General features: G+C 38.2%; 1 protein-coding gene across 6 annotated transcripts in view; it reads left to right on the top strand.

Annotated features, from left to right (window-relative positions):
• Nucleotides 1–535: 535 nt before the first annotated feature.
• CLEC16A (C-type lectin domain containing 16A) overlaps nt 536–27,836 on the top strand; it is a 260,297-nt gene continuing 232,996 nt past the window's right edge. For 2 of the 6 annotated variants that reach the window (XM_075179808.1, XM_075179809.1), the window contains exons 1-5: nt 536–729; nt 3,898–4,026; nt 5,971–6,104; nt 13,210–13,358; nt 20,011–20,116. In XM_075179808.1, coding sequence (XP_075035909.1) covers nt 653–729; nt 3,898–4,026; nt 5,971–6,104; nt 13,210–13,358; nt 20,011–20,116 — 595 coding nt within the window. In that variant the 5' untranslated portion in view covers nt 536–652. Of the gene's footprint in view, nt 730–3,897; nt 4,027–5,970; nt 6,105–13,209; nt 13,359–20,010; nt 20,117–23,432; nt 23,479–27,836 lie in introns of those variants that run through there. The other 4 variants (XM_075179805.1, XM_075179807.1, XM_075179811.1 and 1 more) reach the window with 4 other exon arrangements.

Here is a 27,836-nt window from a genome sequence, read left to right as displayed (position 1 = left end):
AGTTTATGTTTCTAGTAAAACAATAAATATCTTATATAAGTATGTTCTTATAAGCAAATTAACATACATAGCTATAGGGAAATTTAATTCGTACAATGAATTTATTTTAATGAGCTTGCCATATTGTTTTGCTTGCCCTAGACAGCAGTAAGGTATGTGCACATTTTCCCAGGCATGTTCATCTAGTCTACTGAATCTCACTGTAATGGTGCTATGTGAGGACGATTAGAGGTTTAATATAATGCTTCAATATAAAGCTGTATCATACAATATGACAAATGTGAAGCGGATTCCGGTTAGTGAAGGTCACTAGTAGTGTGTGGAGTTTGAGGGTCCCCGATATCCCATCCCACCACCTAGAGAGCCAGCTCCAGACCTCAGCAGGAAGCGAATATTGCCCGACCTCGGCTGCTAGGGTTGTCGTCACAATGGTGAAGAGCCCGTCATAATCCACCTCGCCTTGCATGCCGGGACTCGTAGTTTACATTGTCGCTGAGTAACAACAGTCTGTGCTTGTGTTTGACTACATGTCCCAGCAGCAGTCAGAGCACAGCGCTCTCCCTGGTTCAGCTGCTGTTTTCCCGGCAGAGGGGGGGTGGGGGGTTGTGTAGAGTGTTTTGAAGGATGAACTAACCGGGACCGCGGGTCAACAATGTTCGGGAGGTCGAAAAGCTGGGTGAGCGGCTCCGGTCGATCAGCATCCAGCATCCACTCTCTGGACCGGCTGAAGTAAGTGTGTAGAGAGGGGGCAGAGCCAGCACCAGGTCACCTCGTACTGTTCAAGGCTCTGAGCTGTATAGGTGCCTTCTTAATCCTTCCTGCTGTCACTGTGACACAGACTCATACTAATCAGAGACATTGTTGCAATGTGGCCAAGACTTATCCTGTACAGTTTCTCTGAGACCAGCTTGCAAGGTGGTAACCCAACTGCAGTGTCCCCACCAGTGGGAGCAATATTATGTTCAAATGACAGAGATATAGTTAAACTGTTTTATGCTCAAAGGTTGTTAAAGCTTGCTTTCATGTACCACTAGTTCTGCAGGATCCTTGTCATCCACATACTTCAAAATATTATATAACTATTTGACAGCTAGTGCTATGTATCTTTGGTGAATTTTGGTAAAACTTAATTTAGTTTATGTAATTACATTAATTCTAGTAACAGTATAACACATTATACTGCTTTTACTGTGACAGCTGTACTCACAGTATCACTTTTATCTGCTGTTTGTAAATGCTGATACACAGTTTCTGGAAATTAAGGACAGTTTGTAAAGCTGGGTACACACTACACAGTTTTCATGCAATAATCGGCTAAATCAGCCGACATACGACCGCTCGTTCAAAAGTCGGGTCAGTGTGTGCAGTGACACGATGGTCGAAAGTCTGCCCAAATGGACGATTGTCGCCTCATTTGGTTGGTCGTACCGTTTAATATTTTCGTTCCAATCTCGTTTCCGTTGTGTAGTGTGTATAAACTTCCGACCGATCCACAACAGTGAGTATGAAATTACAGTCATTGCTCAGGACAACATGGCTGTAAAAAGTCGCTAAAGGGACGTCCGCTCTTCCCTTTATCGTCCTAAACAAGGCTAGTGTGTATGCAGTCCATGGACCGAGCGAACGGAACATCGATCGCATGTAAAATCGCTCGGCATAAAAAGTTGGTCGAAATTTCTGTAGTGTGTACCCAGCTTAACTTAAAAAATTGTTACAGGATTTTATGTTTGTGCATATGTAATTTTAGCAGGGTTTCAAAACTACATAATGCGGTTTAATGCTCAATAGAATTTCTAATGCTGGCTTTTCATTAGTTAAAAAAAATACATATTTAATAAAATCTACAAAGAGTGATGAAAAAGAAAATTGTGGTTATGTATGACTCAAAATTAAAAATAGTGATGAGGCCTTCTTGTTTGTCATTTGCTTTTTAGGTTTGTTTCTACATTTAAAGGAGCTAACTTGTTCATTTGAAATACATTTTCCAATGTAGTTCTTCTATAGTACTTCCACACAAACTGGTAAATGTGATACAAAGTTTTCAGAATAATGCAATACAACAATCATGGGTTGGATAGGTGAAATGTTTTTTGACATGATTCTTTCCATAGTTACCACTGCCAGTACTCCATTTCTCTTGTCATAGTCTTTGCAGCAAGAAGATAGCATAGGTTCTTGAGAAGTTTTTATGCCTTACAACATGATAATCGATAGGTCACTTTTGGGTGTACTACATGATATTATTTAAAGGATTGTGGAGATACACAGAAGTGCTGTAACTCATTGCAACCAATCAAGTGTATGTATCCTCCTCTTATGCAATGTTCTTCTTCCATTGTATGCCAGTCTATAGTTACTGTTTAGGAGATTTAAATCATTATATAAAAATATTGTACCATAACCCGTAGCAATCAATACGATCTAATGAAGGCTAATGTATGTTTCATTGGTAAGGGTTGCACCATGTTGTTGATTAAGCATATTATTACAGGCTAGCGCCACTTTAATGAACTGCCAACTAAAGGTGCTCTTATTGGGCCATCCTCTTACACTCAACCTCCCAAATAGTCAAAAGGCAAAGTTATCCACCAAGCAAATTGCAGGATGACTTAGAGGGATTGTTTGTGGAGATCTTTTATAGTTCACTGGTTGGGATCTTACAGCCACCGTGTACTGGCTACCTCGGGTACCAAAGTACACCTTTCATTGATAAAATTGTGATGTAATCTGCCTTTTATTGTTTCAAACGAAAAGTACATGTAATGAATACTTGGAAATAGAGGCATCTGCTGAGGTGAAAAATGTTGCATGTGCTAATGGAAGGAGCTGTATGGATTATGTAACAGTCAATAGTTGTTTGTGCCCCACGTGTTTATTTTCTTACATTCTGCTTATTATAAACAATTAGTTTGGAACAGTGATTGTGGTAAAGATGATTATTTTATTTTGTACATTTGTGTTTGCTTTCTATGGATACATTCCCTGTGGTATACTTTACATATCAACATAATAAACAATTATATATTGCTATGTCGGTGGTTATAGCAGGAAGTCTTTTTTTTGTGCTATTTGGTTGATAATGGAACTTGTGTCCATGTAACTTTTCCCTGCATTCCCGTTTATTCTATTTTGCGTAATCTGTTGAACAATCTCTAGAAAATCCCAAAATCTGGAATGCCAGAAACAGCATAATTCTAATGAATTCTGAGCTTAACCAAATTGTTGCCCCTATTGGACAGTTTGAGTCTGTGGGCAGCCAATTATATAATGACATTATATAATGACAGGAAGTTACTAGAGCTGTAAGTAGCAGCAGATCTCCGAGTATAGTTGCACCTATAGATTTTGAGCACATGGCAATGTTTGCTCTGCAAGGTCAGGACCAGTTAAACTTTACTTTGCAGTTGTGTCCTTTGATTGTAGACAAGAGTTAAGACCAGCAGTGTTCCCAGGACAGAGAAAATACAATAAATAATCATGTGCAATGAGTAAACTTTTAATTCTAACCATGTAATGGAGCAGCCATTGATTTTCTCTTCTATATTTAAAAAAATGTTTATGTTGGTCTATTAGAGGATATTTAGATCTCTTTAGATGGGAGCAGTTTACAGGCATTCTGTCTATGTGAATAACTATGTTATTCCCAGTGAAACCAATGTAATGAAAATGTGTTTAAAAAAACAATAACAAAAAATGCTCATACATTGTATGTATTTCAAAACAACAACATTGTTGTATTTCAAAACAAATGAGTCTGTTGCCTTTTCCCTATTTTTTTTAATGGAAATTATATAATGCATAGGTCAAACAGGTTAACAGGGCACCATAGCAGCCTGATGTCTATCTTGTCTCCTTTATTCTCCCCCTCCCTCTAATTCTCCTATTATTGTTTCCTAGGTATATGTATCATGTCCTAACAAAAAACACCACAGTCACAGACCTTAATCGCAATTTGCTAGTGGAGACAATTCGTTCCATCACAGAAATTCTTATCTGGGGAGACCAGAATGACAGCTCAGTCTTTGAGTAAGTAAAACAGTAATACAATATATGTTTCATAAAAAACCATGAAATCACACCCTGTATTACTTGTGATAATCACATGTCTGTTTAAGTCGATATATAGTCTTCATAAAATAACATTGTTTCAAATGTTAGACCATACTCTCAAAATCGGGCAAACCTATTTTCTTAAATTTGTTTTTGCAGTGGATTATTTATTTAAATTATTTTTGGGTGCATTTAAATTATGAATTATAATAAGGTTAGTTGGTCGGGTAGCCCAGAGCACATAGCCAGTAGTACAAGTTGGTACTTTAAAAACCTTTATGCATGCAATAGGGAAAATCTGTGAGGTCAGATTGCTCTAAAGACTGATTTGGGCAGTCTGCTGAATTGACTCACGTTAGGGTGAATTTACAAAAGTAATTTGTATGTGTTAAAATCATTTTAAAAGTGACTATTTCGTAGTGAAATTCAGAACTAAACTAGTCTATCTTTGTGAATTTTGTCTTTAAAAACTTGATGGAAAAAAAATAACTTGTACGTGTATAAATGAAACTCCCTTTTTTCTAGATAAGAGCAACAATCATAAGAAAAAAAACGTAATTACATTTTGGTGAATATTAAGCATTTCAAAGTTTTCAGGACGTCTTAAATAATGCAATTATGCATTCTGTGTTCAGAATTTGTTTTTATTTTATTTTTAAGCAACCAGCACTTCTATGAATTCAGCCCAATGTTTTTCAAAGCATGTCTGTTCCAACCTGTGTGCGAGCAAAGTCAACTGCATGAATAGCCGCTGTCTAAGTGAAACATTTACAAATAAATCTGCACAAGTCAAAAATAAGATATCTCACTATAGTAAGCATATCACTGTTGTTTTCTGTTATAAGCAAATTTAATTACCTCATGACTGGATGGTATTCCCCTTTGCTGACCAGGACAAATTTCATATTTTGGCATGGTATATAGACAACTTTAGAACCATATCATATGGGAAACAAAATTGTTGCTCAGAAGATTCTGATGCAATGTTCTGACAACTGGAAGAAGCGTTTTTATACATGAATTTAACATATTGGAATGCACAAAGGTTGGGGGAAGTAAGATGTAGAAGGGAATGGGAGAGAAAGATGAGAGATGAGGGGTAGTCCTCTAGGTAATTCAAAATTTTGTATTTCTTATGCACAAGTTAATTTTTATATGTTTATTCATAACTGATAGCATTTCCGTTTTGGTTAGTTCACCTGAGGATAGGGATACCAAATATATGTACTTTATATAAGATACAAGGTTCTGACACTTTTATAGACTCCAGGGCCAAAGGTCTGCATTTTCGTTTCTCCCCTGTGCGGGGAGGAGGGAACCCGGCCCTCTGCATTCGCCATGCAGCTGTCCCTATTATCTGCATGAGCCCCGCTGCACAATACTTGCTGCACCATCGGTAGTTCCGCCACTGCCCACATGCAGATATTCTTAAGGTGGAAGTTCGAATAAGCTTGGTGTTATGAGGACAAATATTGGGGTGCTGGTATGGGAGATTTGGGGTGACCTTCATTCAATATGACATTAACATCTTTGTGTGAGTCGCATTTTTTAACTTGGAGGGGGTCATGGGAAAAAATAATTAAACAATTTTATTCCCATTTTTTTTTTTTCACTGTTTTTTATACCTGCGCTAGTTGTATTGTTCATTGAATTGGAGATTGGAAAGGCCAGGTTAAGGATTTAATGGTATGTTTCATTCTTGCCAATATGTATAGATAATCTTGTCAACTCACACAATCTTGTAAATTTGCATGGTAGCAGATTTTACCAGGCCACTAAAAATGTATCTACTGCTTAGCTACATGGACATCTCCCTTAATAATTTTTTCCACCAATTTTTGCAAGAATTGTTAATTTGAACATTACTTCCTGTACTTCAGCATATACTAATGGTTTACCAATGTGTTCCCTGTGTTGCAGCTTCTTTCTGGAGAAAAACATGTTTGTCTTCTTTTTGAACATCCTGCGGCAAAAGTCTGGTCGATACGTCTGCGGGCAGCTTCTTCAGACATTGAATATGCTGTTTGAGAATATAAACCATGAGACATCTTTATGTAAGTATCTATTTAAAGCTTCCATACTGGTACGTCATTGACTGACTAAACATAATCTTTCCTTTTACCATGAATATCTACTATATTACTATTTGTAGAATGTAATTGTGCATTTTCTTGCTAAATTGTATCTTTTTACATTGTCTTCCAACCTTTTAGTTCACCTGAAATAATAACTCCTAGATCCCTTTCCTCCTCAATAGTTGTCATTCTTGTGTCATTGATACCTTATTTGCCTTATTATTTTTGAAACCCAAGGACATGATTTTGCATTTTTTCTTTACATTGAAGTATGGTTCTCATATTGTTGACCATTCACCATCTTCGTTTATATGGCGCCACAGATTCCGTAACACCTTATAGTAGTACAAATAGGACATACGTGAAAACTGTTGACATAGCAAGTACATGGGTACACAGCAGAATAATAAAAGCATGGAAGCAATTTAGCAGAAGAAATCACGTCACATACAGAAACAATTCAGTGTCAGACATGAAATGGACAAACAAGGAAGACTTTGGATAGTAGACCCTGCCTGTGAGAACTTACATTCTAACGGGAGGAGTAGTGAGAAACAATAGGAACTAAGGGGACATTAAGTTTAGCAGTCCAGGTGGGAAGCAGAGAAGGTGGAGACTAAACAGTTCAACTGGCAGGATGCTGTATTGAAGTGGCGATCGCGTAGGTTGACATAGGTGAGGTAATTGGACTGGATAATGAGGAACAAAGGAATAAGGTAGAAGGTAAGTGGAGAGGAAGATTGTGCAGTGTAAAACAGAGAAAAACATGGAGACAGGTTGGCTTACTATGGGTAGAATAACATGGTAATACAAGGGATGTAGTAATTCGGCTTACTGTGAATATATCAACACTTATACTGTCGACATCAAAATGGTGACAGTGTAAATGTCTACATATTTATTCTGTCGACATGTTTAAAATGGTGACATTGTGACTTTCGACAGTCACAATGTCGACATTCAAAAGGCAATTTTGATTTTGATGTCGACAGTATAAGTATCGACATATTCACCGTCCCCATATCGTGCTCAACCCATAATCCAAATGAAGAGCTTGGACATACTGAGATTTTATATAAAAAAAAAAAAAGGTTTGCAAGTGGTTCAGTAAAGCACAAGTGATCTTACCACCGATGCTTGCAAATCAGTAAGGAGTGTCCAAGGCAGGTACTTGAGGTGGAAGGTAAGAGGACTCACTGGATTGTTGGACTTTGTCTTGCTGTAGCTGTGGTATCAGATAGTGTTCTCCTTTTTACCTCCTGTGTAACTCCGGTATAACTCTGAGTTATGCCATGTTAATCTTAATACACTTGAACTAACACACTAACTAAGCAGCCAACACTGGGTTGCAGCCACTATACACAGATTATATATAGTTATCAAACATGATCAGTGACTTCAATCAGTCCACAATAAAGGCTAGCAATAAAAGTCTTAAACAAGCAGTGAAATAACAGCATATCATGTATTAAAAAAAATCAGTTCTAACACTGGTGCATGCAAGGGAGAAATAATTAATTACCTGTTAATGAAAGAAAGGATGAAGAGATTAGTCACTTCTCATATCCTCTGTGCTTAAGGTATGTATAACTAATAGTAACTCTGTTATAACTCTGATTTATGCTATTTAAATCCTAACACACTTTGAACTAACACTCTAGCTAAGCAGCCAACCATTCCTCTAGTCTAAGCAATCAGTCATTTTGGTAATTGCCCATCATGTCTCTAACCTGTTACATTTTAATATTATTAATATAATTATTATTTAAGTGCCACAAAATTCTGACACTCTGTACAGTGTTAGTACATGAAGGGTAGAGACAAGTAAATTAACATAGTGTGACAGAGGAGTAACAAGGGTTATCTAAAGCAAGAAGTAAGATAAAGATGTGTAGTAACAAATGCGAGTGGTATTACTGAAAGGGGAATTATCTTATAGATGACCTGTCCCTCTCCATGCTCTGCTTTGGTGAAGCTTGAAATAGAGCTGTGCATAGACCCTTACCACATAATGAATGGGTTAAAACACTTCAAAAGACCCATGTATGTTCACTCAGTGTATGCTCACTCATAGTTTAAAATTTTGTCAAGAAGGTAAAGGAATGTGCACATACATTTTCTCCCAGTGTTCCAGCCGCTTGCTGGAGATAGAACTCTACTATGGGTCCCTTTATCCATATATGGTGGGATTGCACTAGACACCCCATATTAGCAAGCAGTTAATAATCTTTAGAAAGAAATAACGGTGGCAGACATGCCACCAGATCTTGAGTTTTGGCTCGTTTCCCTTCTTAATTTTTCCATCTCCAATAAATAATATATCGCTCCTGAAGCATTTAAACAATGCTACCAAGGCATTTGTCCCTGTGCACTTGAAATCCCCATCGCCTTCCTCCATTAAGGAGTGGTTCAGGCGTATAGATCTTTAGTTGTCTTTAGATGAAATCACCATTGTGGTCAATGATCGATTTAGTTCTCTGCCATATGGGTTCAATGGTTAGAGTTCAAAGATACTTTCATTTATTAACCTTACTTATTACAATAAACACATACCCCACATAGTGTAGATTCTAAAACAACATTCTGCTATATTTGAGAGAAAGCAACATGCAAACTTTCCTGAGACCCATGTATGTTCACTCAGTGTATGCTCACTCATAGTTTAAAATTCTGTCAAGAAGGTAAAGGAATGTGCACATACATTTTCTCCCAGTGTTCCAGCCTCTTGCTGGAGATAGAACTCTACTATGGGTCCCTTTATCCATATATGGTGGGATTGCACTAGACACCCCATATTAGCAAGCAGTGAATAATCTTTAGAAAGAAATAACGGTGGCAGACATGCCACCAGATCTTGAGTTTTGGCTCGTTTCCCTTCTTAATTTTTCCATCTCCAATAAATAATATATCGCTCCTGAAGCATTTAAACAATGCTACCAAGGCATTTGTCCCTGTGCACTTGAAATCCCCATCGCCTTCCTCCATTAAGGAGTGGTTCAGGCGTATAGATCTTTAGTTGTCTTTAGATGAAATCACCATTGTGGTCAATGATCGATTTAGTTCTCTGCCATATGGGTTCAATGGTTAGAGTTCAAAGATACTTTCATTTATTAACCTTACTTATTACAATAAACACATACCCCACATAGTGTAGATTCTAAAACAACATTCTGCTATATTTGAGAGAAAGCAACATGCAAACTTTCCTGAGATATGAGCTACAACACAATCCTGGAACATACTCCACCCTTACCCCCTTCCTAACCTAGCCTTTTCTTTCCACACACATCGCTTTATATTTTATTTTGTTTGGTTTTTCATATTTGTCTAAAACCTACCTTTATCTAATGGTTACCAAGGAACAAACAGTATCTGTAAACATTGGCTTTATATTTTGCCTGTTGATCTTTCCTTGCTATGTATCTCAGTATTATGGAAAATAGATTTTAATGTTAGGTGTAGAGGTGGTACTGCAGGTTGAAGGAACTGATTAGATCTTCAAGTGAGGAGGTGTAGATTGAGAAGAGCAGAGCACCGAAGGCGGAGCTTTATGTCACCCCAATGGGAAGCGAGAAAGGGGGGAGGAGGAACTGGAGAATGACTGAGAAAAATTGGCTGGAGTTTTAGAATGTGAACCATGCGAGAACAGTGATGTGAAGAGGAGTGGACTGGAGCGAGCGCAGTAGAAGAGTGTGTAGTCCACAGTATCAAAAGCCCCACAGAGGTCCACAAGGATAAGCACAGAGAAGTGACCCTTTGGTTTGGCAGAAAGATCATTATTGGTGACTTTAGTTTAGGACTTTTTCTGTGTAGTGGAGTGGGCGGAAACCAGATTGGTAAGTATTGAGGCAGGAGTTTTTGGAAAGGATGGTGTGGGTGTACACAAGTCGCTCAAGAATTTTGGAGGCAGACGTTGTGGAAGAGGGGATGGAATCATGGGGCACATCGAGAAGGGAGTAGGGGAAAAAACAGCTTGGACTTCATCCATTGTGCTGGGGAGGACGGAGCACCAGAAAGAGCTGCTATTGGGAGGGAGGGTCATGGGGTGCATGAGCGGAGGAGATTTCTATTCTGATGGTTCTAATTTTGGAAGAGTAATAAGTGGTGAAATTCAGGACTGCAAGGGTAATGGGAACAGAGGAGGGAATTGCATATGGTGAAGCATAGCTGAGGATTGGAAGACTGAGAGGAGATAAGAGACTTGTTTAGCAAGGGACAAAGCGGAGTTGTAGGAAGAAATTATGAATTTAAAGTTTTGGAAGTCGGCAAGAGAGTAATATTTCATTGAGTGACATTCTACTATGACATAACGTTTTTGTAGAGACAGGGTGTGTTTCATGTGCCATGGTTTAGAGCGACCAAGGTGGCAGGGATGGCGGAGTCATAGGCAGAGGTGAGAGTTCACTTGTACATTGAGACCGCTTGGCTGTGGCAGGCTAGAGAAATAATTGGGTTTTGAGGGTGGAAGGGAAGGGTGTTGGAGGTGAGAATGTGAAGGAGAGCAGGTGGTGTTTGGAGAGCAGGAACAGAGAGTTGGAGAAGTTGGAAATGGCGCAGAGGTGGGAGAAGAGGAGGTCTCGAAAGTTGCTAAGGCTTTGGGTGGGTGGGGTAGGATGACCATTGATGAGGGCCAAAAGAGGAAGCATGGGAAATAAGTTTGGTGGTAGCATTGTTCAATGGGTGGTTAATAGTGATATTTAAAATTCCTAGGATGAGAGAGGGAAGGTCAGAAAATCGTAAGTGGGGGAGCCAGCCCACCAGATTGTTAAGGAAGGAGGAGGAAGAAGGAGGCAGGTCGCGAAGGGAGTTAGATGACCACTACACTATGGTGGATAGGGAAGATGAAATGGATGGGGTGGAGTTCTAAGGAAGAAGGAGGGGAAAGAGGTTTTGGGGAGAATGACGTGGAAGGTACAGCGAGAAGAGAGAAGGATGACCACACCACCTCCAGGGAGGTCACCAGGCCTGGTGTTTTGGGTGAAGGGGAGATCCCCTATAGGAGTGGGCAGCAAGGGAAGTAGCATCGAAGAAGTACAGAGTTTATGTTACATTGAGAATGTTAAAGGAGATGGAGATGAAAAGATCATGGATGGAGAACAGTTTACTTCAGTGTATTTGGCTTCCAGAGGGCCCTGAAGAAGGGGAGAAAGAAGCAAGGAGATGTAGATCAGAATTAACGTTGCTGTTTTGTGGTGGGGGCATGGTTGAGGGTAGCGATGGGACTCGGCCCAGGCCTAGCGAAGATGACACTAGCAGTCAGGAAGGAGAGGTGGATGAAGAAGGTGAGGGTGAGCGGCTTGTTGAGGTAGAGGCTAGAAGTTCGAGACGGAAGTTGGAAGAGTGAAGTAGGAATAAGGGGCTTTATGAGAGAGATAGTGAATCAGGGGATGGAAGAAGGGGGGTTAAATGAGAGGGGAAGAAGAGGGAGGTTGTGTGAGGAGTATGACAGAGGGAGAGGGGTGGTATCACACTGGGGAGAGCCAAAGGGCAAGTTGGTAGGGTGGGTTAGTGGAAGAGTGAGGCTGAGTGGGAGGAAGGGTGAGGACGTGACTGGGAGAGTGAGGGAGAGGTGGTGTGAGTACCAAAGGTGTAATGGAGTAGTGAGGCGGAAGCGCATGAGCTGTACTGAAGGGTGAACAAAGGCCAGTAGAAGGAGGTAAGTAGCAAAAAATGAAGAATGCAGGAAGGAGTATTGTCAGAATGAGGGCCCCAAATAAAATATTAATTGATAAATAGAAATTACCATGATTTTCCCCTCTGATAAGGGTTTTTTTTCTTTTTTTTTTTTTTTTCTTTACAACATTTTGTCAATTAGCCCAGTGGGAGTTAATTAGGTTGAGCAGACCCACTGTGAGGAAACCAACTTAAGATATGCAGATCACAGGCATCCATTGCCTTTAATCATGTATTTCCCTTCCTAATTAGAGGAGACTTGCTTTCAATAGGTATTGTAAAAACAAAATAACCACTAGGTGTAAATTAGGGAAAGCCATGTTGACAAAGGCAACAAATGAAGGCTATCTATTTAGGTATATAGAGATATGAAGTTCAAAGAAAACGCCTTTATATTTCATATTTTGGGAAATCTGTGTGCCACTCCATACTGAGGGCCAAAAACCACATCAGGGTTGTGAATAACAGGTACCAGGGAACATATTGTTATAATTCCATCATGTGTGTTCTTTAAATGTGCAGGAGATTATGACCGGTTTATTGATGGGGGAGTCATGTCTCTGGGATATATCTAAGAAAAGTTAAGACAGGTCAAAACTTTAACGATAGTTTTGAACAAACTCTAAGTGACACCCAGGGGACACTTCTGCCCCCACATTAGCATCCACACTGCCCCCGTGAATGCCGTTCCATTTGATTTTGCTTAAAAACCTGTGTTGTGAAGGGAAAAATTGTCAGTCTTTTGGGAAATCAATCATCATTGATAAGCTGTCCATTTTCCAAGCCAATTTCCCATGGCGCAGATTATACAGCTCATGTATGTTTATATTCTGAAACTGTCTTTATTTTTAAACCTGTTTTGTTATGTATGTCATGTCATCTTAGTTGTTTTATTACCTGTATACATTGTACCTTTTGTATATTAAATCTAAAAATTTAATAGTGATGTCTTTATTGCTCTGAATTCACTGCCTGTTTATACGAAAGAGATTGGTGGACCATGCTAACTCTTTGCTTGGTATATAAACGTATTCACAACTCGGCAATTAGAGTGTGTGCCTGCATGTACATTTGTGTCATAGAGCCTTGAGGTGGTTAAGTGTTAACACTTTGATTGCTGGTGTGTGCCTTGTTAAACTGTGTAACAAGGAGTGCTCATTGTGTGCCAGTGTAAGATAGTATATTGGGGTCCTATTGCCCTTATTCAATAGGTGGTGGCAAAACTAAAGTGGGTATGGTTTTTATTGTTCTGTCAGGATCTTCTCCTCTAATATGTCGTAATTTGTAGTTTAGCAACTCTTTCTTGGTGATATATTACATGTTTACATAGTGAAAATAACTTTAGCAAAATACAGAGACCTGAAGTTAGTCCCGGTGTATTTTGAAATGTACAACTTTTTTTCACCAACAGATTACTTGTTGTCTAATAATCATGTGAATTCCATCATTGTCCACAAGTTTGATTTTTCTGATGAAGAGATTATGGGTTATTATATCTGCTTCCTGAAAACACTGTCTGTGAAACTCAACAGCCACACGGTCCATTTCTTTTACAATGAGGTGAGTTTGAAACTTATATTTTAAACCAATTTGTTCTATCCCAGTTGTGAATATAAGTAACTCTTATTAATGAATATTTTATAGCAGGTCATAAATTTTTAATTTTCCACGGATAGTTGCCCTCCAAGTTCTTTTCTTAATCTGCAACCAATATCTGTAATTAGTTTGAATCCTTTAACCCATTGACTGCTGAGTCTATTTTGGCACTTTTTGGTCTGGTCACATTCTAATTTCCCTATTAGTAATTTGTATATGCATTACCCAAATTATACCTTTCTTTATTTTCAGAAGACTTTGAATTTTCAGAAAATACCATTAGTTTGCTTATATCTCTTGACACAGCAAAGAAAGTGTACCCAAAATGGGCAAAAAATATTTTTTTCTTATTGAATTTGCTAGAAAGTGAACTAAAAGCAAATGTTGTTTATTTAGTGTAGGGTGTTATTGTCCGGTTATTCCAAATATATACTCCTCCTTAAATTTCTTTGTTTTCTTTTGTTTGGGTACTGAAATACAAGCAGATGTGAAGCTCTTTCAGCTAGATACAGATTCACCCAAATAAAATCACTCTTCAGATAATAGAAATCAAGAGGTTTCTCGTCTCCATAATTCTCAACTAACAAGCAGTGATACAGCACCTCCAAGAAGATAAACACATGTGTAGCCTGTTTCATCGGTGACAGACCTCACCCAAATGCAATCACACTTGCAAATAGTGCATGGCAGTCAGGACTTATGTCATATCCAAATCTTCAGTTTATTTAAACGATGCAGCCCTCCAATCAAAATATTGTTTTTTCAGGAAATACAGGGAAACATTCCCCTAGTGTTTTCACCTTTTATAATTAAAAACTGTCAATATGACAATTAAAAACTTAGGGGGGAATTCAATTGGCCACAATGTTTTGAGGAACATCACGGCCGTGCATTTTTACCGTTATCACAGTAAAAAATAATACGCAGTTTTGCTCTCAACTCTATGGGGTGTGAGAAACAATGGGCGTTATTTCTGTAAAGAAAAAAAATTTGCACAAGGTGTCTCGAGGCCATTCCGGAGGCACCTTGCGCTGATTTTTTTGAGAATTGAATTCCTCCCTTTCAATTTAAAAATAAACACGTCCCCTCCTCCTGATGTGTTCATAGTCGCTTTTTAAATTCCACTTGAGGCAGAAGTTTAAAGAGGGCATGTTCACCGCATTTCCTTCTACAGCTGATAGGGATATTTAATATCTCTTCTCAGCTTTACTAATGGAGAGCTATACAGCGGTTTAATCCAAGTAAGGAATTTTGCGCCAATCGCAAACCTTCAGAGTACCTGCCAAACATATAGCCATTCTATGGGCTTTTTCAGCATTATGGCCACAAGGAACATGTAGTTAGCATCATTGTTCCCAGTCAGTGGATATCTACAATACATTTCAGTTATGTGAATTGACCTAGTCTGATCGCGATGTATTTGTAATATATGCTTTATTTATCCATACCATTTTCACTAAATTGAACTATACAATGAACACAGACTTGGGTTGGGTTTTAAAATAGCTGCAAATAAGGCCTCAGCCATAAAGGCTGGTAGTTGGCACCACTCTCTAACACATGGTGAAAGAGATATACAGCGTATAGACAATATATCAACAACAGTCCCAGCACCTACCTGTATCAGAGGATTGCAGGTGTGTGCACTCTGCTCTCAAGCCAGTATAAGAGTATATTGCCATTATTATCCCTTTGCTGAAACTTTCTTGTTGTTTGCCCCAAAAGGTACTTTTGTGGATGTGACACTTATACTAAACAAAGAGCAAAGAGTGGAGTCCTTGTCACCACTTAAAATTTATATGTACATATTTGGTCTCCTCTGCATCTGCTAACAAATAAACGTTTACAACCGCTCCTTGTGATTTCCTCTTTAGGGCTACCTTATTTGTCATTATAGAGCCATTGAAGACTGCCTTAAAGGAATCATGTATTGATAAAGTTGAATTGCCATTTGGTTACCAAGAGTGCCTGATTGCCTGCTCCATTGCTAACACAACTGGGTCATTAATAATCTGAGATGCCGTTAGTTAACATGTATTTTTTGGCCAAAAAAATTGCAAATACTTCAGGAGCCAAAGAAGTCCATGCTAGAGAACATCCTATGGATGACAAGAGTAGGTGTTACCATTACGGTACTTCCACTTTCATGTATCTTGAAGGGTCACATGAAGAAGCCAAAGGTTGCAACTTTTCCTTATCTGTGAAAGTTGAGCTTAATGTTTCCAATTCAGGAGGAAGCCACAAATTAAATTAAGTTTATCAGCCTTAAACTAAGCCACAGTTGGTCTAATTTGAATTGAAGGAAGATAATGTCTGACTGTTCCATAGTGGCTATTATAGATAAATGCATGAAGTATTTCCAAGCAAAATTTCAGCTTTAGATCCAATAATTGGTAAGGACTTGGGTGGGCGATAACCCTTTTGAATTTGCAGAATAAGTGGCATGGTGTATGTCCAAGCCAGTGTCTCTTTAGGCTTGAAATTAGTTTACCTTGTAAATGGGTTTCATATGGGATTTAAATGCTTGCACTTTTAATTATTTGTTTTCAGAATTCAACCTGTTATATTTTATGATATGCATTTAAAGGTCACCATAATTTATCTTGGGAAAATAAACCTGTGGCAGTGACACAATAACATAAGGGAGCTCAGAGGGGTTAAAGAGTCTTGGCCAGACCCTCAGTGTGCAGGTTTAACCTGGAAGGATGAGTGGCCGCAAACCCAACATAAGAGAACAGTTACTGCAGCCCTAACCAACCCCACTGCTCCTAGCATCCTACCATAGGAAGGTAAAGCTTATTTTAGTAGTCTATTAATTCACACTAATGAGCAAATCTCATAAAACTCAATGTCTAAGTGAATCTATGGCATTAATTCTACGAGTGATTGAGTCACCTACTGCAACAGCCATAGTAACGGTATATTGGTCCTTGTGATGCTCAATGAAAGAAAGCTATCAAGAACTGTAGAAAAAAGACCATATCTGAGCTAGGTTAAGCAATTACCCAAGAAGGGCGAACCTCAAAACATAGAAAGCTATTTATCTACTAGTAACCAACAACATTTTGTGTGGGTATCCAGCCACTATGACAGCTCATTGGGAGAAGTAAAAACACTGTTTGTTCGCCATATTGAATCCTGAAATATAGCCTTGCGCTGGGATTTCTTATGGGCAGCAGCCATTATAGCATCCTTGAGTTGATAAATCAGCAGGCGGAAGATACAGGTTCTAGGAAATGCACTGGAAGAAGTGAACTAGTTGAAACCCTGTGTGCCTGTTTATCTAAAAAGCAGAAGGAAACAATAGCCTCTGGAAAAAGACCCTGCAACAAAGAGCTGCCCGATAAAGATTAAATCTTCTCTTTTCTCCACTAGTTCAGGAAGACCAGCAATTCTAACAGTATATTTTGTTAACATTCTCTGCCCTCTCTTTAAGGGCTTTGTAATGTTTGAATAACGGCAGCCAGAGAGTATATCGTCATTCACTTAGAACTTTTCTGAGTGCGCAATGCAGTCCTGAATGTTCTGGAGATGCTAGGATAACAGTTATTGCATATGGTCAATTTCTCCGGCAATAGTTTCTTGACAGTTGGCATAAACTGCTATTATTGTGTCGGCAAAGGTTGATGGTTATAGGGGAGGATCAATATGCATGGTTTGGACGAAAGTGACAACCAGAACGAGCAGCCTTTTTTAAGATACAGCTTACAGAAGCTCGCACAGGTGGCCTGGTTGTTGCTGTAGCACCATTCTAGCTCTCTAATAGTAACTGAGTCATAACCCTCACCAGAGGGTGCAGGACATGTATAGCAGCAGGTAAAAATGGCACAAAATGAGCGAAAGCCAGAACTAAATCTCGGGGTAAATCCCAGAGCTTGAGCGTCAAGCATATCGCACCCATGTCCCCCTTTCAATTACTTTTACTACTATATTTATTTTCTAGTGCCTGCAGTTGTATTGTCTTTTTGCTGTCGTTTGTGGAAACAAGATCCAATTCTCTTACCTCCCTTTCTCTATGTTTTATCTTTTGTTTTCATGTAAATGCTCTTTCGCTTATGCTTTATAGTTTCTACTTATATTGTTCATTGTCTGTTATACTTTTAAAATACATCTATATTTTCCCTGAACTAATTAATGACTACATTATGTTATTACATATACTGTTATATTACAAACTCACTATAAGCATGATTAAACTAACTGCTCAATCTATGTAACAAATGTATGACCAGGAATAACTCTTCTTGTAACAATACAGTCCTTTGGCTGCTATTGGGGTTTGTTTACAACAAGTAATAAAATTGAACTTTGTAGCGTAGGATCTTTGTCACAGTTCTCCTATTGCTTCACAGAGGAAATATTGATTAGTAACTCTTTTGGAATGAATGAATATATCCTTGCCAAATTGCATGGCTTTTTCTTTACCCATGATGCAGTTTCGTAAATGCCTTTGTGTGTTTTGAATATTTTGAGGAGTTTTAATTGACAAATCGAACTTCTTTCCCGTTAAATAGCGGATGATTATGTGATTGTTATTTTTGGGAAAAACACCTTCCTGTTGAAGCCCAAGTTGTTTTACTTGCACCCTTGTTGTTTTACTGAGCTGTACAAATTGTTTGAATACTATGGGGTATATTTACTAAACAGCGGGTTTGGAGAAGTGGAGATGTTGTCTATAGCAACCAATCAGATTCTAGCTTTCATTTATTTAGTGCATCCTACAAAATGACAGCTAGAATCTGATTGGTTGCTGTAGGCAACATCTCCACTTTTTCAAACTCGCCGTTTAATAAATCTAGCCCTATGTGTTTTCTTAACTGATGTTAGATTGCATTGCCCAACCTGCGATGTAGAGAGATTAAGCCACAAGAGGGCAGCCGTTGATAATATTTAGCAGTGCTATATTTGAAGCACTGTCTTTAGCTCTTATGCCTGCTTTTTCACATACCTGTTCCTTTAAAGTGGAATTTACAGAAAAAGAAAAGAAATACATTTTCCGGGTTGCATGTGATCATGATATTTGCTTATCTTCTATTGACTCTTTTATAGAAAAATATTTCATACTGACTTTGCTGAAGTCCTGCTGACTAGTGATGGGAAGGTACTGTGTTGTGGTAATTTCATATATTACATAGTTAATGATGCTGGAAAAGGGCCACATTTCTCAGCTTGAATACAATAAAATTCTTCAATCAATCAAATTGAAAACATTATTTAGAAATCCTTCATACTGAACTCACACAAATAAAGCAGAGGTAATTGGGACCATACAACACTATGTCAGTAGAAGTATTTGTCAGCAAGTACCATTGTATACCATTTATAGGGACAGTCCCTTTTGAAGATAGGTTCACCAATAAGCTATTAATAAAAAAAAATAGGTTAAGAATGGGATGATTTGCCTGATAATTTCCAGGATATGGCTGTTGCCTTTCTGGCATAGAACAAAGTGAGAAAGAATAACAGTATCTTACACGGTATCAGTGCAGCAAATGTGTCCAATAAACATATGGAGGATAATTTAAAATAAGAAAAGTCAGAGCAGATCTTGTGGACGTTCCCAGACCCACAGATGCCTGGCATAAGTTGTCATCAGTACGAAGCATGCTGCCAAGTCCATATTGTAATTGCACCAATTTATCTCTAGAAATAGAGGACTCCTCCTGCCAGTTACCTTGGTCTGTATGGGATAGTATTTTGCCATTTACAATAGCAATTTACCCTTTTCTATACCTAGGGATCCTAAGGTAATGTTCAGGGAAGTGTCCACCTATGACATGTTGGGTGTGAGTAAGGTGAGTTCAGTGGCATCCTGCAGACAGCAAGGCTTCATCTGCAGTGCATGATGTGGGAAGTTAATAAGTATCCCATAGTTATTGACAGACACGAGGGACTCCTCTTTAATAAATGAGACATTTAAACCTGTAACTGGTCCAGTAGGAGGTCTTGTTAAGAAAACCGCTACATAAAGTAATGTTTGTGCTAACGGGAACGTAAGTGAAAAATCTAGTTTGTAAATCGGGATAGAGGTTAATAACATTCCTTCCTTGAATACTGATTTTTAGTAGCAGAAAAGAGCACTAAATAGGACCTCCTTAATGTTCACAATTAGTGAGGCCTTCAAAAGTTCCAAAACTCCATCCTATCCTGTTGGCAGCTGCCAATTTAACTCCTCAGGGGAGAAATAAATGCCATCCTGATCCCAGAAATGGGGATTAAATTTATTCCTTGTGTCAAGTCTCCCCATTTGTTAATGACTCTATATACAGTATATTTTTGTGCAAGGCATCTTTTACATGTATATTTAAATCCAGATAGGTAGGGAACGTTACAGTCTGACTAACCTTACGGTGGATAGAACCTTTCTGTGGTGACGGTCAGTCATGGTGGTGTGTGGACTAACGAAATGGTGATGGCCAGTTTAATTGATGCATTGCTAAATATGATCTTTAGTTTGGCAATGAAGGGGTGAAAACCCTGCAACCTGAAAATGGTTACAAATATTTCCTATGAACCGAAATGTATCTTATCTATTCATATTTGAATGCAATTTGACTTTCCGCACTTACGCTCACTCATAGTTTGTATTTTTCTTGTGATTATATTTTTTCTCCAGCACACCAATGATTTTGCTCTTTACACTGAGGCCATCAAATTCTTTAACCACCCTGAGCACATGGTTAGAGTGGCAGTGCGGAACATCACTTTAAATATTTACAAAGGTAAGAATGTTTTCATAACAAGCCTTATGATTAGTTGATCTTATGTTGATGCAGTGGGATTTTTGTGTGACTCCAAATATAACATTTTGGAATGTTACTTGGCTACTTGATTGTGAAAATTGTTAGTCAGGAATAGATCACACAATGACCCGACCAGGTTGTATGAGTTTTGTTTCATATAGAGGTCTGTTGGTCACCAAAATCTTACTTGGGGACGCTCTTTCTACTGTCTTGAGGATATTCCACCCAAGGGTGTAAATTATACTTTAAGTAAAATTTGGTCCCAAAAGCTTATTTACACGGTGTTCAGATTTCAGTCTCCGGCGGGTCCCCCAACACACTGTACCCACCTACTGCTTCCCTGCTTACTCCTGCTCGCCTTTTGCAGGTCGCGTGTTGTCCGTGGACAGTATGCTGCCTGACTTGGAGGTGAGGGGGAACCGAGTTGGCAAAAGCAATGAGAGTACTTAGTTGTATGCACCTACACCCAAGCTGGGGTTTACTTAATGATATTGCACCCAAAACTGCATTTTAACTTTTTGGTTGGCATTATGCTTTAAGACTCATCATGTGGCCTCCCAATTGCTATTACTCCCCTTCTCATCTCATGACATTCCCATCACATGAAGCCATGTCCTCAGTGGACAGGTCACACTTCCTCTCACATCAGCAGCATCCTGAACTACTCAGTGTTTCTATAAACATTTCCATGATCTGATTGGATACAGCTTGTGCAGGAGATTAAGATGACAACCTCTACTCTGTTCCTAAAAAAAACCCACCATAAGTTATAACTGTAAATAACTCTTTCAATTATGAAACTTAAGTTATTATCTTAGTCATTTATACCTTATCAAGAACAGTCAGGAGTAAAGCGTCACATGCATGATGTATAAAAAAGAGTTCTGAAAACCCATTGTTGTAAACTGCCCTTAAGAAGCTCGTGGTTGACATTTGAAAGTAACTGATTTCTTTTATAAGTGGTTTCATCAGTTGTACAGAGTCCTTTTCTTCTGAGTTGGTGATCTCATATTGGTGATACTATGCTCTTCTGAGAATATTTTGTGATGGAAAATCAAATTACCATGTAAAGGCATGAAAAGAAAAATCTGATGTTGCACAACTTATTTTTTTCTTCCCCTCATGTGGCAATGACTTTATTTCACAGAAAGATGGCAGTCTATAATAAGAGTTCTGATGACACACAGCTATTTTCTCTTGGGAAAGACTTGATGGTATCTTTCAGGCATTTAATCTTTATTTTATATAGATTGAGCCCACTTTAAACGCTAACCCTGAAGTTTGGAAATTATTTGTGTCTTTAGTCAAATCATGAATAGCAGTGCACACCTTATAATACAAATATATTTAGTAACTCCTCATTGCGGTTACATTTCAAATATGCATCATCATCAGGACACATCCCATCAATGGTACTTGTTTGTATAGAAACATTGAGGATGGTTTAACAAATATCTTTGAATTATAAGGTGTAAATTGCTTCTCATGATTTCGTGTATTATGGACTTTACAGATGTCTGACAGGTCTTCTCCTCGTTTACACTCTGTGCCTTTCGCATTAACTATGTTTGTTTGGCATTTAAATATAAATACCATTAACATGTAGGTCCTAATAGGTTCCACTCATAGTAAATATTAGAAGAAGGGCACCAATTATAGAAAGCTAGTGGAAAACATCTAGTTAAGGGTTTTGTGACTTTGAAATTTGGCCAATTTCGGGATCATAGCCTGAAGCAAACAAGGTATGCTATCCCGCATTGGCCGATGGGGGGACCTGGATGGATCGATGACATTTTTTATGAATTGGGTGCTTTAATGTGCCTACTTTGGTACAAGTGCAGAAATAAAAAAATTATTTTGCAGGACATGATGAGTACAGAGGTCACATTTACGGGGGCTTTGCTTGGACTACGGGAGGGTGCACAGTCTTTTTGCCCTTGCAGGAAACACCTTTCTAGGTGCAGTTTAAGCAATGTGAGAACAACAGTTTAAACATCTGGGCCAATTGCTTTTATAGCGACATATCCAAACACGCCAATATAGGTTTGCACCATGAAAGGTGCTAGACGGACAAGTAGACACACTTTTTGTGGTTCTTTATTTGTCCATATCCAAACGCAGTCCAGTCAGTAAGAAAGTGGTTTCAATTTGGCTTGCTGTGTTTATTTCAGGTAATGGTTAGAATGGATATGAATCTGATAAGTGTAAACATTTAAAGCACATTGTGTTCTTTAATCCCAGCATGGTAAGAACTGCATGTATAAATGAATTTGCTCAGAATAGTCTATGCAATTTTTGTAGCATTATTAGTTCTATCCTTTGCATTGTTATCTAGATGGTGATCACTAGATGGCAGCAGTACACTAAACTAAAACTAAAAAACTCTTCTTTCAAACAATTAGCAGTATGAGGGTTGCCCATATTAATTCACAGTTCTGTGTTTGATGTAATCTCCACACAGGAGACAAAATAATTCCACAATAAAACTATTACATTATTTTCATTTCATAACTTTTTTATTTTGATGTTGTGATTCATATTGTCACTAGTTCATGTATGGCTCAATAGTGCAGTTTTCTTGTAAGAGCATTAAACAGAAATGCAAATGGACCATGAAAACCATTGTACATAGAATCACAAGCTTGCATAAAACCTATTTACATCTATTGCATAGTCAGTCATGCAAAGACACTGTGTGCTCATAAGCACTCTAGTGCCATTGCATGAACTCTTCTCATAAGTCACTTTAGAATGGAGACAAGCACCATATTTCATCACATGTCACTCATTTGTTCTTCATTTGTATAGTACTCTACAAAGACATAATAACAAATGTCTCAGGAAGATAGTTTTGCTTTTGATCTAGACCTGTGGGTAAATGTATGAACCTCCGGATTCTTCAACTCCGGCGCGTTCAGCGTCTTCAGCGCTTAAATTTAAATCGGTGCTGCCTTGTAAAGGGAAGTCTCCGAAGACGCTGAACTCGCCGGAGTTGAAGAATCCGGAGGTTCATACATTTACCCCCTGGAAGCGATTTTAGATACATTGTCCAAAAATCTGATTTTCTTAAGGTAGTGCTTGGTTTGTAAGTTATGTCACCACCAATATAACTAGAAGGCTGACTATAACTGCATTTTTTTTTTTTTTTTTTACAAGCCACACATTTTCACCCCTCAAGAAAGTTTTGTTTTATGTTATCAGTTTGAATCTGTATATTGCTGCTCTTGTGTTTTTATCTAAGCTATACAACAATATTTTATCAGCTGTTTCTGATGCAATTAACTATTTTCTATTTCATGCCCTCCCTTCAATGCTGATTCCCGTGTGCCATGCAGTGTCATGTAAGTTTGCCGTCCATATACCATTGCTTTGTATGTGCATTTATCTTGATTGATTAGCTTGCATGCATTTAAAGATATACATTAGTGGTGGGCAACAGGTGACCTGGTAATCTCATGTGGCTCTTACAAGGTTCATATGTAGCAGCACTACCAGGAGTTCCCACAATCGGCTGTCTTGCAGTGATTTTTACACAGTAGTGCCAGAATTGGTGTATGGATTTGGTTGTCTCTCTATCCTGAACTGTCTATTATTGGTAGTGGAAAAACCATGTTACAGCAGCTCCGTGATGTCCTAATTGGATTGAGAGGGATGAGAGTCATTTTAAATGGAATATTTGCAGCCTGCCTCTTTTCTGTGAATCATTTGTGTAGCACATTTAATGGACACATATGTTCTGATAAATATTATCTTGGCCACCACTGATTGATGTAACAAAACTATGTTTAGAAAAGCAAAAATACTCACCATTCCAATTCTGATCATTAGGATAAATTGTAAGGTAGAATCCCTTTACTTGTATGTGGGCAGGTAACGTGGCTATTGGCATCTATCGTCTACATTTATGTCAGTAGTGGAGCACATAGTGTTAGTTAGATTTATTCAGATTTCTCTTAATCAGTATATCATTCTGATGTGAAAGGTGGTCAGACCCAACTGTACTGCAAGTTGGAGAAGGATCAGCGCTATAAGCTCCATGATTAAGCTACGATCATGGCACTCAGGCCACCGTTCTGCAGCTGTGACAAAACAGACATTGTTCTTTCTTTTTCAAGCCAATTACATATCTAAAAACACTTCTTAGCCGCATCTCATTTATAATGCACTCCTATTGGGATGAATGTTCATTTTTGCTGGGCTGACACTCCTCAGGTACATTGAAATCGAACAACAAACATTTAAAATAATGCTCAAAACACATAAAAGACAAATATGTACAGGACTGTTTTTTATATTCACAACTATTTGCATGGACTTAACCTGTTTCAGAAACTCATCGTAAATGCTTCATTTTATCTTGAAGATAAACATTAACCCCACTGACAGCAGCTGTTTTACACTTCAAACAACACAACTTTTTTTTTAAATTATAGTAATTAAGACCCTTTTCCCCATTTTTGTTTTACAGTGTGTAATAAATACAAATGGAATAAATAACTAATAGGCAATATACAGGAAAACAGGCAAAAACAAGATACAATCATATTCACGCCAAACATACATAAGCAAGGTTTCCTGACTAAACAGATACCAAACACATGTATTTTTTTTATTGAGAGATATATGGTAAGAAACGGTTGTATTTTTACCACACCATTTATTTTTTATTTTTTTTTAAATCCCAAGAGACTGTGAAAGGGCCACAGGAGTCTCCAGTGTATCTCCCTCATTGCTAGCACTTACTGATCCAATAGTAACAATGTTTGAAAAGTTTGATTTGGTTCAAAATTGTGTTGAATTTTAATCAGTTTGGAGGCCAGAACATATTCTTGCTATAGTTGTCAATAGACCCTGATTCGAATATATTGATCGCGTTCGCCATTTGACTTGAAATTAGTATTTTATACACAGTTTAAATAATAAAGTATTACTTTAATATTTTTATAAGCGAACAGTGCGCTGTTTGATGTTTGCCATGAATACAACTTAAAATTTATTAATTGAACTTGAAAATGGTAAAACCAGCTTGAACTTGGGGAAAATATTTGCAGCCTGTTCGAGTATCTCTATCCACTAATAACTGTGAAGCCTGATTCCGGTGTCCTTTGATCCCCCACATACATTTTCCTCAGATTTCATGTACATTAAGGAGACAAATCCATCTTTTTATCAAGGGAATAGAATTTTCATCAAACCTAGTGTTTGCCAATAGCTTTCCTCAGTTTTATTTATATTTATCCAGTGATTGTTGTATAATATAACATGTTTGTTAAATACTGACCTTCAAACTCCCTTATTAGAACAAGGAACTTTTATACGTTTTGCGCCCTTACTGAGAGATTTGCAGGGCCTGATTTAAGGGTTCAGGCCGCCCTGGGCTAGTATTGTGCAAGCTCCCCCTTGCCTTCCACTACAGGCCAATATGAGTTAGGTAAAAACAAACTCCTTAATTTAAATTTCTCCTTCCTGCACCCCCCCACTTATATATATGTCATGTTTTCGAAACTCGCCTCCACTTGCCTTTTTAAAAGGGTCACAGTAATCTTTGTCACTCATTAAATTCAGAACTGTATAGCAGAACAGAGTCATGAACGAGGGTGAAGGTGGAGAGGACTGTTACTTCTGCCACCATCACCATCCTTGTCTCTCCTACCCGTTTATCCTCAAGCACCCCTTCCCCCAGAGATGACTCATTTTCTTCGGCCTTTACCATGGGAGTACGTCAGTATTAAAACCTTACTACATTTTTCTTTCATATTTTCTTATTTTGGGAGAATAACTATTCTCATTAAAATGAATTTCAGTTTGTACCTCTCCCAGTCACAGTTTTGTACTTCAAAAAGTCCCCCCTTGCGAGCTAGGCTACAGCCTAGATAGCCTATTGGATAATCATGTCCTGGAGACATGGTATATTCCAGTGTTTTCCAGAATGGGTCGAGAAAGTCTGTCATTTAACTCATATGACTGAGAAAATGTAGTGGGAAGCACACATTTCATGTACAGCAGCAGAAAAACTAGAAGGACAGAGAAGAGAAAAAAAAGCTGTTTTTGAACACATGATTTTTCCTGCTTTAGTGACTCTAGTACTAGAGTCACTAAGCAGGAAGCACTAGTATAATGTTGTGGCCTGAGTTTGAATTGCTTCCATGTTCATTGGCAGGTGGTTGCTGGAAAACCTGTTAATAATAATAACAACTCTAATAAAGGGAGATACATCAGACCCTACTCACACTTTATAGGGTCTTCAAAGGAAAAGAATATTGCACCTTAATAGAAAAAAACTCCCTTTTTTTTTTTTTTTTTAAATAACCCGTCAGACAACAGATTCACACGTCAACGCTAGATCACTCTGTGTTATAACCACACATTATCGTATAAATGTGTTAATGTCACACACATTCAAAGGTTGTTTTACCAAACTAAGTTAGACAACATAGTTACATTGTATTTTTTATACATTTGTTATATTTGGGAGTGTTTGCTGAGCCCTTGTTTTGTTTTCAGTTGTACTGATGTCAGTTGTACAAACTGCATGAAAATAACTATGGGAAGAGTCACAGAAACTGTTTATTTTCCTACTTTTACTAAAATACTATTGAAAACTCATTTGTTGAATAAGGTAAAAAAGAGTGAGGTTTAGTTCTAAGATAACTGAATGGAAAGCAGTGCTGCTTATCCTGTTAAGGGGTCTGCATGGCCATATCTGGTGCCAAGTTCAATAATGCAGAGTTCTATCTGGAGCCAAAAAAGTAATGTGCAGAACTACATGTGATGCCAACTTTATTTGCAGTACTGATTTCTCCCTGTTTGAGCAGGGATTCCATCCATTACTGGGCCTCACTCCCAGCAGCTATTAATATTGACTGATATCACTGCTCTCTAACAGACAACCAAAGTTCAGGTGGAGGCGAGAATGTGTAATGTAAGAATGGTGGACATGTCCATCTGTGTCTAGTTTATGTTAAGGATAGGTACAGTCTTACCCCTTGGCATAATCGGCTATCCACAGCTTTGTGTTTTGGGGATTTATTGCTGAAATGTAGGGGGGTGTAACTTTAAAGATGAAACGTGTAACTTGATTTTCTTTTTTTGGGAGTGGAGGATAAATGGTGGTTTTCCCAGACCTCTCCTTCACTTAAACCATCCACAGATGATTGCAGGGGGGAGGGTGGTTCTAACAGCTTAGGGCCTCACTTATTTTACTAAAGAATAATGCTCACAATATAAATGTGCTACGAAAATAAAACCCTGTTCTGAAAATATAATTATAAAATTCACTTAGGTGTTGAAGAATTGAAGAGGTGATTACTATTTAAACGGACCCATAGCAAAATGATCTGGACTTGGCGTAAATGTACTGAGCAAACTCCATGTCACATAGGTGTTCCATGTCTTGTTCATTTTTTTTTAACCCATGTGAGCCCACTAGTATAACCCACAATTTGTCTAAAGACACCATTGTAGCTTTATATTGGGTTTTGCAAGTTCACTTAAGGTAAAACACAATGACATATGAGCATCCCCTTATACACCAAACTTAACTCACTGTCATGGATTCCATTGTAGAACACTTTAACAAAGATTTGTGACATAAATGGAGAAAACCTTCCTATAAATATGGACAAAATCATGTCTTTGGCAAGACACACCTAAAAGAGTTAAATGGTGAAGACAGATGCAAATAGATATGATACCAGAA

This window comes from Mixophyes fleayi, chromosome 7, assembly GCF_038048845.1.
Source record: "Mixophyes fleayi isolate aMixFle1 chromosome 7, aMixFle1.hap1, whole genome shotgun sequence".
Lineage (NCBI taxonomy): Eukaryota > Metazoa > Chordata > Amphibia > Anura > Limnodynastidae > Mixophyes > Mixophyes fleayi.
Note: the sequence above shows the minus strand (reverse complement) of the source record. Positions and strands in the feature narration are given on the sequence as shown.